The sequence below is a fragment of the Phyllostomus discolor genome, chromosome 14 (assembly GCF_004126475.2).
Source record: "Phyllostomus discolor isolate MPI-MPIP mPhyDis1 chromosome 14, mPhyDis1.pri.v3, whole genome shotgun sequence".
Classification (NCBI taxonomy): domain Eukaryota; kingdom Metazoa; phylum Chordata; class Mammalia; order Chiroptera; family Phyllostomidae; genus Phyllostomus; species Phyllostomus discolor.
In genome coordinates, this window is record NC_040916.2 from 46876297 (window position 1) to 46888811 (window position 12515).

A 12515-nucleotide genomic window follows, 5' to 3' on the forward strand; every position below is an offset into this window, starting at 1 on the left:
GAAGGAAGGGAATCCAGTTAGGATCTTAGCCAAGTACACAGTGCCTGAAGTCTTAATTAGGAGATACAGGTGTTTGTGTGTGTGGTCAGAGACGGCAGTGTGTGTCGGGGGACAGCAGGAGTCAGTATCAACATCATTCTTTTTCCCTTGCGCTGTCTCACTGTGGCCTCACAATAGTTTCTAAGTCAGGACAGAAAGACTGAAGGGGCGTTCTAGCCCAAAGGGCACCTCCCAGGATGATTTCCTGGTTGGGCTTCTCTCGGGACCTGGGGGCCGGGATATAGCAAGCCTGGGCCTTTTCCTCCTCCTGGGCACCCTCCTGCACCCTCCCGGATCTCGGGTGGCCCCTCCCACAGACACAGAATTCTGACTGACTACACTTAGGGTCTGTCCCTGCTCATAGCTGCCCCCCCCCCACCTCACCAAGGCTGCAGCCAGCTTTTCTCCAGAGAAGCAGCAGATAATTGAGGTTGAGTGATGGGGATGAGGGAGACACAGGAGTCTTCTGGAAGAAACAAAACTACTGGGCAGGGATTCTTGCAGGGGTGGCCAACCTGCGACCCGCAGGCCACGTGCAGCCCAGGATGGCTATGAACACGACCCAACACATAATCATAAATGTACTTAAAACATTATGAGATTTTTTTGTGATTATGTGTTGCAATGCGTTTAATGTGTGGCCCAAGACAGCTCTCCTTTCAGTGTGGTGTGGAGCCACTGAAGGGTCGGACACCCCTGCAGGTCCTTTGCCAGCAGAATGTAGGAGCCCATCTGAGACAGAAAAGGAGGCTCCTAACTTGCTTGTATCAACACATTTTTCAAACATACTGGATTAAATATAGTAGGAAGGGTATGCTGGGTAGTTCTGTTAGCTATGGAAGTTCACTAACACCTCTTCTGAGCAGAAGGGGCCTCAGTAATAAAATGGGACAGCACAAGAAATAGGAAATGATGAAAGCAAAATGAAACTCAGCACCAGTTTCTCCTAAAATAATGAAGTTACTGCTCAAATGTTAATGGCAGCGTAAAGTGGGAAGGGAAGTAAGTCCTCGAGGCAGAAGAGTGGAGCTGTCAGGTTAATAGTAGGGACTTGGAGAAGCCTTCCAGTTATAGAAACAAAAAGGCACCTAGAAAAATATCCTCAGTCAGGGGGCCTACGGAGATGAGAGCGTGGGCGGGGCAGGGGGCCTGGAAACTGCTTCCAGGCATTCCCGTTCCCCATCTGCAGTTCAGAGCCTCGAAAATGTACAAATGTCAGGCAAGGAATCCCAGTTCCTTCGGGTCCACCCCTGCGGTAGCTTGAGCACCTCAGCCTCTCTGACTTTCAGGGATGCCTTTGTCTTCAGTTCTGCTAAAACTTCAAAGCCTTTCACAGCCGCAGCTTCCTGTATTGTGACCAAAGGAATCACCACCCATGGCCAAGCCTCATTCTCTTCTCCATATCTGAGAGCTTGAGTAGCCCTGATCCAAGCTCCTGGTTCTTAGAAGATTCTCATTCCCAGGCACCTTTTTTGGTTGATTCCCCTCCCTGACTCCCAGGGAGGGGTCAGCTTCCTCCCTGTTGCTGCCTGTAAACGGGGTTCCCCACAAGTATATCGCATCCTCTCAACTGCTTGATAAAAAGGACTCCCAACTACGTCTCTAATTTTTCCCCTGAACTCTGTTTTAAGCACCTTCCTCCTTCAGATTTCCTCACTAGTAAGTAGCACCAGCATGTACCCACTCAAGCCACGCTTTGATCACACCCTTTCTCTCACGTCTCCTACCCAATCCAACCGCAAAGCCCTACTGCTTCTCCCTACTCACGTCTCTCCACTTCCACTGCCGCCAACACTGTCTGCCCTTGCTCCCCCGGAGGCCTGCAGTGTCCTCACCGGTCTCCGCGTCCCCCTCCTGCTCTCCTACAGCCTGTTCTCCACAGAGAACAAGTATCTCCTACACATTTGTTCACACATAGTTACTGGCTACCTGCTCTGCCTGTTCACTGCTGCATCACCATCACCCAAAACTGCCCAGACCACTGGGGGTGTCAGCAAACGATTAAGAAACAACTTCTGGACATCTAGTTCTCGCCTGGGCCTAACTCATGTTATGGACCTGTCAGGTCGAAAGCTAAAATATTTTCTCTCCCGAAGTTCCAACCCTTATATACTTTGTCACCTACACATGAAACCTTGGGAGTCTTTTAGTCCTCTCACATGAACTTTGTTATTAAATCACAAGAGATTCACCTTCTGTAATTTTTCCCACATCCATTTGCCTCCTTTCAATGATCGCCGCCTCCAGCACTCACAGCGGTCTCCTAACGGATCTTCTGTGCATATTCCGAAACAGCAATGTTTCTAAACGGCAGCTGATTAAAAACAAAACCCTGTTCCTTTCCCTCTTCCCTCCATTCCTTTGTTGTTTTTTTTTGTAGAGCACTTCACCCTGGCAGTCAAGGGTCTTCAAAGCCTTATCTTCCATTTTATTATTACACAGTCTCCAAGTTCTAATCAAACAGGACTCTTCCGTGTTCATCTGGACAAGTTTGACCCCCCTTTCACTACCAGTGACTGGCGTCGGGCACATGTGGCTCCATCAGATTTGTTAAACACTTGCTCACTGAAAACTGGATCACACTCCTAGGGGTGTCCAACCTTTTGGCGTCTCTGGGCCACACTGGAAGTTGTCTTGGACCACACATTAAATACACAAACACCAACGAAAACCAAAAAATCTTCTAATGTTTTAAGTCAATTTACGATTTTGTGCTGGGCCACATTCATAGCCATCCTGGGCCGCATGCAGTCCACAGCCGTGGGCTGGACGCCCCTGCACCTCAACGGTTGACCTTCAGCACCACCTTCTTCCTGACGGTCTCCTTAACTGCCCTCTTCCAGAGGTCCCTCTCCCTTTTCTAGCCGTCACAGGACTTACACCTCCCACTGCTGTGGACTGTGGTCGTCTGTGAAATCTGAAGGCCGGCAGGACACTGCTGGCTCTGCTTTGTCTCTGTGGCGCATCTGACACAATGCCCCGTACCTGGGGGACCCACTAGATCAGCATTTACTGACATTAACTGCCATAGCTCTAAATCCAGAGTTTCACTTTCTACTTCTCTACGGATTCTTGAAGAGAAAAAAATTTCCCCCATTAGGGTGGTAATATTTATCAGATTCTAATTACTCAATATTGATGGGCTGAGTAAGAGCCAGAACAGTGTCTCTCCCTAAACTGTAAAACAAAACGTCAGACTTATCCTTGCTCTATGGTTTTCAACCAAGGAGAAAAGTACATGGTCAGGGGTTATAAAAATAATAAAAACAGAAAGGTTTATAAAGATGAGAAAAATGTCTGACGTAATACAAACGCGGAGCTTTCCCAGAGCAGATTCGGCCCAAGAACGAATAATGCACAGAAAGGAGTAAAACTCTGAAGAGCAGGTACTCGGGCCGCAGCCCCCGAGGTTGCTCTGTGAACGTGAGGAACGGGAGTGACCCTCATTCTCAGGGTGTGGGCAGCGGAGGCACTACCGCCGCCAGACCGCCTGTGCTCTGCTGGTGTGCGCCAGGGGTCATGCGTGCCCTGCAGTTCAGATTCCAGAGAGACGTCTTCTGAGCCATTTGAAAAATGACAGTGTGTATACATGTGGCTGGGGGGTCGGGGGATGAAGATGTGTCCCAAGGACTCCGCCAGGCTCTATGTACAACGCTGAGGAATCCTGAGAACCAACAAGGATTTGTGCAGGCTGCCACAATCAACTCTGGGACCTGAGGGAAGAGGAGGAATCTTCAGAGGAGCCACTGAACACAGAGCGTTAGACCACGGGCCTCTCAGCTTCTCCTTTTCTGGCCCTTCCCCATCGCCTGCCCCCCACAGACTGCCTCACTAGTTACTTGGGAGAGCTGGTTCAATGTGCCTTCCCATTTTCAGACTGACCATTCTAACGCAAATCTCAAAGGTCCCTTTTTACTTCTTCCCACACAACCCAAAGGACTTGTAGTCTAGGAAACCAAAGAATAGTTTCATCAATAAATCAATTTATTTAAAAGAATATGTTACAATTAATTACACTAAGTGACATTACCAAACAATTTTAGAGTGGTTAGCTCTAGAACAAGGAATGAAAGAAACACTGTTAGCCATTATGTGTCTGTGTATTTTCTCTTCACATTTCTTAAATCACAAATAAAAAATACAAGATACTGCAGTGAAAATACAATTAGAGTTTCTCTCAAATAAATTAAAAGAGTGCATGGCCTGGGGAAAACTGAAGCCCAGCTCACTGGCTTAAAAAGGGGGCATGATATAAAATTGGTGTCCAACTTCAGCAGTTGGCCACGCGCCTTCACCCAGTACCTCTCCCCTCTTCGGCCAGAGCCCTAAGCTTCCCACACACCTGCTGCTGTCCTCGTGTGGGTGAGGCCTGGTGTGATGTGCTCAGGTTTCGAAGAGGAAGATAGGAGATGGGACTGGAAGATGGGGCCCTAAAGCACACCCACTGCCTCTATTCTCTCTTTCAGCATTCAACCACCCCAGCCTGCACCCTCCAAAAGGAAGTTAATGTGACACAGTGACTCTGGTGCAGGAACCCAATGGCATGTTGGGAGTCCAACAGGCTAAATGGTTTCTACTGCTGCATCAATCCAGCCAGAGCACAATGGAGAGGAGGGAGAGCACAGCAGTCTCTCCAGGTCTGAAGAGTTCAGGTCACCCAGGATGCAGTCCCTTTTAAGAAAACTGCCTCTGAGGAGCCAGACCCATAAGTTGGCAAATTCTGAGATGAGAGAGCAGCGTCACCCCCTGTCAATGCCCTATACTGCTGCTCCAAGCACTGGGTCAGGAGCTACAAGAGGGGATAACCCAAAGCTACTGGCCCGGGTAACTAAAGGACAAAACCAGATGGGCCAGCATAGGGGTGTTGAACATTTATCTGATTCCTCCCTGAGAGCTCTGTCCAGGCCTAGGAGCTGCCCTGAGCACTCACTAGTGCTGAGCTTAGGCCCAGGGCAAGGGGAGGGCAGAAAAATGGAGAGCAGAAAAAAGTATAAAGAGCAGAGAGCCCAAAGCATGGCCTAAGGGAACCTTTCCACAGGGACAGGTTTCTCAGGGCCTGCATTTTCTCCTGATCCATAACAAACTCAAAGCTTTTACCAAAAAGGATTGAAACTGAGTGTGGAGGGGAGGACCATGGAGATCAGGGAAATTCTGCTGGCTCTGCTGGGGCAAGGCAGGGGGAAGGGAGAGCCCTTCCGTTTCCCAGAGACAAACTGCAACTGAAGCCTCCCTGGGCAGAACCCAGGACTAAGAAAGGTAGCAGGGATTAGAGAAGGGAAGTGTGGAGTAAGGAGGGAAAGGAGTGTCACACCAACACTGCTTCATGCAAAGAAGAGCTGGATCCTCTGGAGCTCCACAGCCCGAGGCCTCTGCCCCATCACAGGAGGCCTGCTGCGGGTGGGAGAGAAGGCGCTGTCCCCCGGGGCCGCCCCCTACCTTGCTGCAGCTGGGTGCTTTGTCAGTGGTACAGCTTCAAGTAGGGGCTGCTCCTACACAGATTCTGCCAATAGAGCACCTACCTAGGGGGCATTCACCCAGTCTCCAAAGCACCAAGTGAATTCTATGCCAAAAGGGGACAAAGCAGCACCTACCCACTCTAAGGGGCCTCCCTTCTAAGGGCATGCCCACTATGCCTCATATCCAGAGGTCAGCACTTGGGCTGTTGCAGGGCCTCTTGGATTTGTTCATTCCCAGCCCACTCTGAGGGAACGGGGCAAATTAATGCTATTTTTTATAGTTTGAACAAAGCTGGTGTCAAAAGCCTCTTTAGCATTTTGGAGTGGAAAATCATCATATCCTCTTTCCAGGGTCCTTTGGCTCATTATAAAATTCGTTTAAGCCAAAAGAAGTTAATCCTGTGTCAAAGCCTTCAAGTTCGGGGTCATTCTCTGCAACTTTAAACAATCAGCATTCATGCATTTTGCGCTCTGTGGTTTCACCTGGGTTCAGAGAAGCAGAGAGAAGACAGGATATCCTAATGATCCTACACTCCCCTGGGGCAAGCAGCTGCCACGATAACAGAGTGAGAGAGAGAAAGAGGCCTCACAACGATCTGCAAAAACAAGGTACAGAAAAAGAAACTTCAACCACCCCAACACTGGTCCGTGGAGTGGACTACAACCAACTACAGTTGCCTCTCAGTTAGACAAAACAGAAGATGCCACCCTGTGGAGGTTTTTGTTTAGAAGGTGGAGAAGGGAAAAAGAGAAGAAGGCTCAAAGATGTGTTTCAGCTGCATCTGAGCCTGACTCAGAGGCCCCAGTGCAGAATCTAAATACAGAGCCTGGGGGCTGAGAACGCTGCCCTGCTCTGGTCAGCTCTGGACCCTAACCCTGGGGTGAGCTCTCAGGTCTCTGAAGGTCTAACTGCAGGTCAGATGAGGAGCCCTTTAAGGGACAAAAGGTTTTCCTTCAGTCTCCTTTTAATTAAAAGTTGAGATCCAACCCAAATCAACCATATTCCTAGTGCTCCTTCCTGGGTCCTCAGCTGGCTTGGGATCCTGTCAGATCCCTCCCTACAAGCTGTTCGAGGAAGTCACAGAGAATATAAGAGTTATGGGTGGTTACTGGTCACGAATTGAGTAGGGAAAAGCTCATGTACACGGGGAATTTCTTCTTTGCCTTCCCTAACTAAGCCCAATCTTTGTGCCTAAAGGTATCAGCCTTAACTCTGGTCCCCAGTACTATCCCTGCTTCAGAAAAGGCAAGGAAATAGGAAATTAGGACCATGAAATGTTTCCGGTTCCTGTGGCATCAATCTCCTGAGCCCACCCTCCCCACATGCGAGGCCAGTTGAGGGAAAGCACACAGGGGCCCCAGTGAAGCAGGAAAGTGCGGAATGTGGGTAGAACGCCATGAGTGGGAGGGGTAGAGGTGGACCAGGAAAAATGCCTTGGAATTAAGAGTCCACACCAAGTGTGTAGACTCGCCCGCCCCTGCAGCCCTATTGCCCTTGAGGGGCACAGCCCTCTCCTCCCCAACAGTCCCTTGGAAGATAAAGAAACTATGCTCCTTGCAACTCAGACTCTCCAGTAACCCATGAGCCACAGTCTTCACTCAATACAAAAAGGGGGGAAAAAACCCAAGCAGATTGTAAACTTTTCGAGTCCTTCATGAGGAGAGGTATTTTCCCTGTATTTTTTTTTCCTTTTTCAAGTTTGTTTCAAAACAAAGAGAGCAAGAGAGAAGTCATGAATTCTAGTGAAAGGTGTGTAAAAACACAAGCTAAAAAAGGTACTGCCATCAATATGAAATTTAAAAAGAAATATATATGTATATACGTGCAGCTAATTTGTATATATATAGTTTTTACATACATACATATATATGTCTGAACAGTGCAAACGGATGGAGTTCATAGTTCCAGTTTTAAAAATATGGTACAAGGAGAGTCTGCTGGCATGAGGCCCAGGTGGAAGGACAAAGATACCTTTGGCGAGTTGGTTGGGCTTATTTCTTTTCCGACCTTAGCTCAGTTGACTCCTGGTGCTGACCAAAATGCTGTTTTCTACCGGCTCAATTCCAGAGACATGAGATTCAGAAAGATTATTAATAATATTTAGTTTAGGGCTTTTGAGTATAGTGACTTTTTTTCCTTTTCCTTCTTCTTTTGTGTTAATGGTTACTCTGTCTGACGTGGGAGACAAAAGGGGTAAGAGGATGGAGGTGAAGAGAAGGGGTGGGGACAAGGAGCGGCTAGGTGGCCACATCCCTCTGCTGTGACCTTGCCATCTGGAAAATGTTCTGAAAGGAAAAAAAAGGAAAGTTACAGGGAAGCCTCAGGTGTCCACACTGCCTCCCATTTGGAGACAACCGCTCAAACAGGATAAAAAATATACGACTGGATGATTTGATCTGACTGGCCGCTTCCCCTGGTACAACTCCCCATCTAGAATCATGGCCTTTTCAAGCTGGAAGGGACCTTGGCTATTCATCATCTGGCCCAGTCTTCCTGTTTTACATACGAGAAAAGATAAGAAAACTGGGCTCCCATGAGACTGATTTACCCAAAATCACAAGAGAAAAAAGCCAGGAGGGAATCCAGGTCTGGTTCCCAGAGCCCAATGTTCTTTCTGCTACACCAGGAATATACATTCTCATGTTCCTGGCTCCACCTGCTGAACCTCAGAAACATTTTCTTTGAGACTAAGTAGGTACTTATTCAGAAGATTCCAAATTCTGCTCCAGCACCAGCGTACACACACAGAGAGCAGTAAAGCAGGCGCAAACACCTGCCCCACCCCCACCCGTGTTCTCAGTTAGCCTGGACAGACTCTGTTGTGACTCATCCAGTCAGAGCGGCTAAAACCGAGGACAGCTGTCCTTCTGGGCCAGGAACAGCATGGAGGGTGATTTGATAAAAACAGGCAGAGGAGGGCCCGTGAAGTCACGAGAGATGGCACCAAAGGCCATCCTCCAGACAAGGGAAGAAGCAGGGCTTTTTACCGTCTGTTCAGCACCCAAAGGCTAACCCTCTCTGGAGGAGCACCCTGGCTCACATGGGATAACCAGCCTGACTGACAGTCCCAGAAAGACAGAGATGGTGAGGGTCCCAGGTCACTGGCCATCAGCCTATGCATTTAAAACAAAGAAAGATAAAAAAATCAATTCGGGATTATTTAGAATTACCTCTTTTCTCCACTTAAGCTCACAGAATACCCTCTCGAAGCATTCATGCATGTAATTGAACTGGAAAAAAAAAAGAAAGAAAAACAACATAGCAACACCCACTGACTTCTCAGGACCAGGTACCACAGGCCATGCCTTTGAACTTCTGCCCGCCAGTCATCCCACCTTCCACACTTGCTCAGCTCAGAAAAAGCCCTGACAAGCCCCACAAAACCCAGGCCTGGCTCATCCACTATTCTCTGGCTCCTTCTAGTGGTAACTGTGAGTCAAGCAGGATGGGAAACGGCCAATCCTAGCCAGGCCTAAAGGAAAGACAGGAAGAAGCTAGGGCTCTAGAATCCAGACAGCTTAGATTTCACGACCACTGCTATCTCTGCAGCTCTCCCCCACGAAGCACCTCATTTAAGGAGAACTTTAAGCCCAATCTACTTTCCCCAAGCACACTTTCCCATCTACTACTCACATATGGTGTGAAGATTTTAACCCATCGAGGCTTCTTCTCTCCTCGTGCATATTCAAAACAGAAGGCCATTCCTTCTTCATCTGTATCCCATCGCTGCATCTCATCCCACTCAAATGCTATTACCTGGTTCTAAACAAGCGAGAACGGGAGTGTTACATTTCGGAATGCTGGGGAACTTCGGTAAGATGGTTCTGAAGCAAGCAGCAGAAGAGAAACGAGTGGGGATGTCTGATCATTTAGGGGAAAAGACTGTGCAGAAGAATACAAGTCAGTGTAACACGTGAAGGTGGGGGTCAGTGAGAATCCAGGGCCTATTTATCCACCCCAGTCAAAACAGTTTCGACTCCATTATTCTTCCACCACCACCAACCACTCCCACCACCCGTGTAAGACACTAAAACAAAGTAAGTGAGTGAGTAACAATGTATCCCCAGTGTTCCGAGCCGCAGCCCCATGCTGAACTCTCACCTCCAGCTGTCCTTCTTCAGTGCAAGCATGAAGTTTAAAGTGCGTGATGCTGATAGCTGTGATAACATGCCCCTTCCTCCTGGAGTCACAGGCACAGTGGGGGAAGATGATTTCATTGTAGCCCTCACACGTTCTTAGCATGTTGAGGTACTAGACAAAGGAGGAAGGCATAATAGTGTTACTATGGAACTAGAGCTGCCAAGACGGCACAGGAACAGAGAGGACCTTCTTGCCCAACAACCTGAAGACCTTGCCCCTGGTCTCACGCCCATCCCTAAGTCGGGACAGAAGTCCAAGATGATTCTTTATCCCACTCCCAACCTCCAACCTCCCCTTTCTCTACTTAAAAGATAACACAGATGAAGTCAGCAGGTAACCAAAACTGCTAGGATTAGAAGGGGATTTACAGTGCGCCTCTGACTCTAATTTCACTGGTCCTAAGGGAGGGGAATGGAATCTATTCTTACAATTAAGAAAAGAGGCTCTCCCTGTATCCACTGAGTTGTGTGGAGGCAGAGGCTTGGGTGCGTTCAAGATTCAGCTGCACCCATAACCCACTGCCATGGAAAGGCAGGCACTGCAGGCGGAGGTGTAACGGACTTTACAACAGGTGCTGAAAACCACCCTCATCCACAATGGCCAAGTGCGCGGAATTCGCAAAGATGCCGAATCCTTAGACAAGCGCCAAGCCCGCCTTTGTGTGCTTGCACCCAACTGTGATGAGCCTGTGCATGTCAAGTTGGTGGTGGCCCTTTGTGTCAACCTAATTGAGGTGGATGACAGTAAGAAACTAGGGGAATGGGTAGGCCTCTGCAAAGCTGACAGAGAGGGAAAACCCCATAAAGTGGCTGGCTACAGCTGTGTGCTGGTTAAGGACTATGGCAAAGAGTCTCAGGCAAAGGATATATATCATCGAGAGATTTCAAATGCAAGAAATGAATAAACTTGGTGTTTGTTTCAAGAAACAGAAAAGAAGAGAAAAAGAAGAGAAAAGAGAAAAGAAAAGGAAGGGGCCTAATGTTTCTCCCTATCTCTTCTCCAGTCAGAGGTTACAGTGATCTCGGTGTTAATGATTAAGCTACCTGAGACTTTAAAAACTAGCCATTTTACAGAAACTCAGAGTTAATATGAGACTTGCTAAGGCCACAGGTAATAAATAGTAAGTGGGAAGCCAGGTTTAATTCTTGGTCACTGATCCTTTCTCTACTACTAATTCCCAAATCAGCACCGTCATTCTGTGAGTCTCCTTAAAAAGCATCTAGACCAAAATCAAGTTACGTGTATGACCGTCACAGGTACAATGCCACAAGCCTAATCCAGAGAGGTCTCTGAACCACTGACTGTTAACTCAGCAATTTGTCCCTTCTTTTCTGTAATTAAGGCTGGCCTCTCTTTCACTCAAATCACTATTTTAAGATAAGAGAGTAAAAGAAGACAAGTGGGAAGGAGACTAGAAAAGAAACAGGGAAAAGATGATTAAAAAAAGGCTCGTGGACTCTGACCTGGTCTCCTCTCAGGGAATGCCTGAGAAACAAGCAAATGGCCTCGCAAATCACACAGGAAGAGCAGGGCACATCTGGTGCCGTGCGTGGAGTGCTGGAGAGAAGACAAGGGCACGGCACCCTAGCAGATTTCAATTACAGGGCAGGGAGATCAGAACACAGCTGGAGAGTTGCCTTCTGCCTTACCAAGTGAAAAGAGAAGGACGGGGGCACAAAAAGGACCCTAGGCAACCTAAGGCTGGGTACCGATGAATGGCACCTAAGCCCACTGCCCCTGGCATCAGGGACTGGCCGGGTACTAAAGGACCCAGGGAAAAATCACAGCACATGCTCCCTACTTTCTGTTTATTCCTGCTTAGGTAAAACAGTAGCAACTTCAAAGGAGGAAAATCATTAAAGAGTCTCAAGAACATAGGGACAGGGTCAATTAAAAAGTGTCAGAATACTTCATTTGCATCATTTTTCTTCTCTCATTTCCCATTCCACCACTCTATTCCATCCCCCTTTATCACATCCTTCCTGAACCAGTGATAAATATGGATACTGTTTAGCCTTATTATTGGCACTACAAAGACAAAGTAACCCCCCGGCCACTATACTTTGATAAGTATGACAGGCAGTGTCACTGAAGAGAACTATGGGGTTACAAGAAGAAGCAAAGATTGGGGCAGGAAGCAGTACATGGAGGGGTGATCAAGAGCCTGGGCTTGCTTGAATCCTGGCCCCATCACTTCCTAACTGTTGGGCAAGTTACTTGAACTCAAGAAAATGACTAAATCCCAGGAGTCGCAGTTTCATCTTCTATAAAAAGGGAAATAACTAGACCTACTTTACACAGCAATTTGCAAGCTCTGCAGTATTTAGCACAGTATTTAGTGCACAATTAGGCATTCAATAAACTATATCTTAAAAAATAATTTTAAAGGCTCTGTTATCCTTTGCCAGAGGGCTCCCTCTCACTTTGCACAGCTTCCAGGCCTATTGGCTGCATTGGTAAGTGGCTTGACCCTGGGCTCAGCAAAGAGGAAGTTCTGTGTTCATACCACCTCCCAGCCTAAAGCCAGGGATCCATTTGTAGTTTTTGACAACTAAGCATTCTCTTCTGTACAGAATCCAATAAAAACTTCTTGTATACCCTGGTCAGTATGGACACACAGGAAGTTGGTTGGGTGTTGTCCCACCCACAAACCGAAAGGTTGCCGGTTCAGTTCCCAGTCAAGGCACATGCCCGGGTTATGAGTTTGGTCTCCAGCTGAGGTGTATGCAAGAGGCAACCCATCGATGTTTCTCTCCCCTTAACCCCTTTCCTCTCTCTCTCAAAGCAATGAAAAAATATCCTCCAGTGAGGGGGAAAAATGCCTTGTGAAATGATATGTATGTAAATTACTTTTAAAAACTCCAGGGAAAAAAGTAAAT

General features: G+C 47.7%; 1 protein-coding gene across 1 annotated transcript in view; it reads right to left on the reverse strand.

The window, feature by feature from the left end:
* Positions 1–4002: 4002 nt before the first annotated feature.
* The window catches only part of SNX27 (sorting nexin 27), an 85735-nt gene continuing 77222 nt past the window's right edge, over positions 4003–12515 (reverse strand). The window contains exons 9-12 of the mRNA XM_028502593.2: positions 9598–9747; positions 9130–9258; positions 8667–8726; positions 4003–7781 (exon numbers count right to left, since the gene is read on the reverse strand). Coding sequence (XP_028358394.1) covers positions 7734–7781; positions 8667–8726; positions 9130–9258; positions 9598–9747 — 387 coding nt within the window. The 3' untranslated portion in view covers positions 4003–7733. The remainder of the gene's footprint in view (positions 7782–8666; positions 8727–9129; positions 9259–9597; positions 9748–12515) is intronic.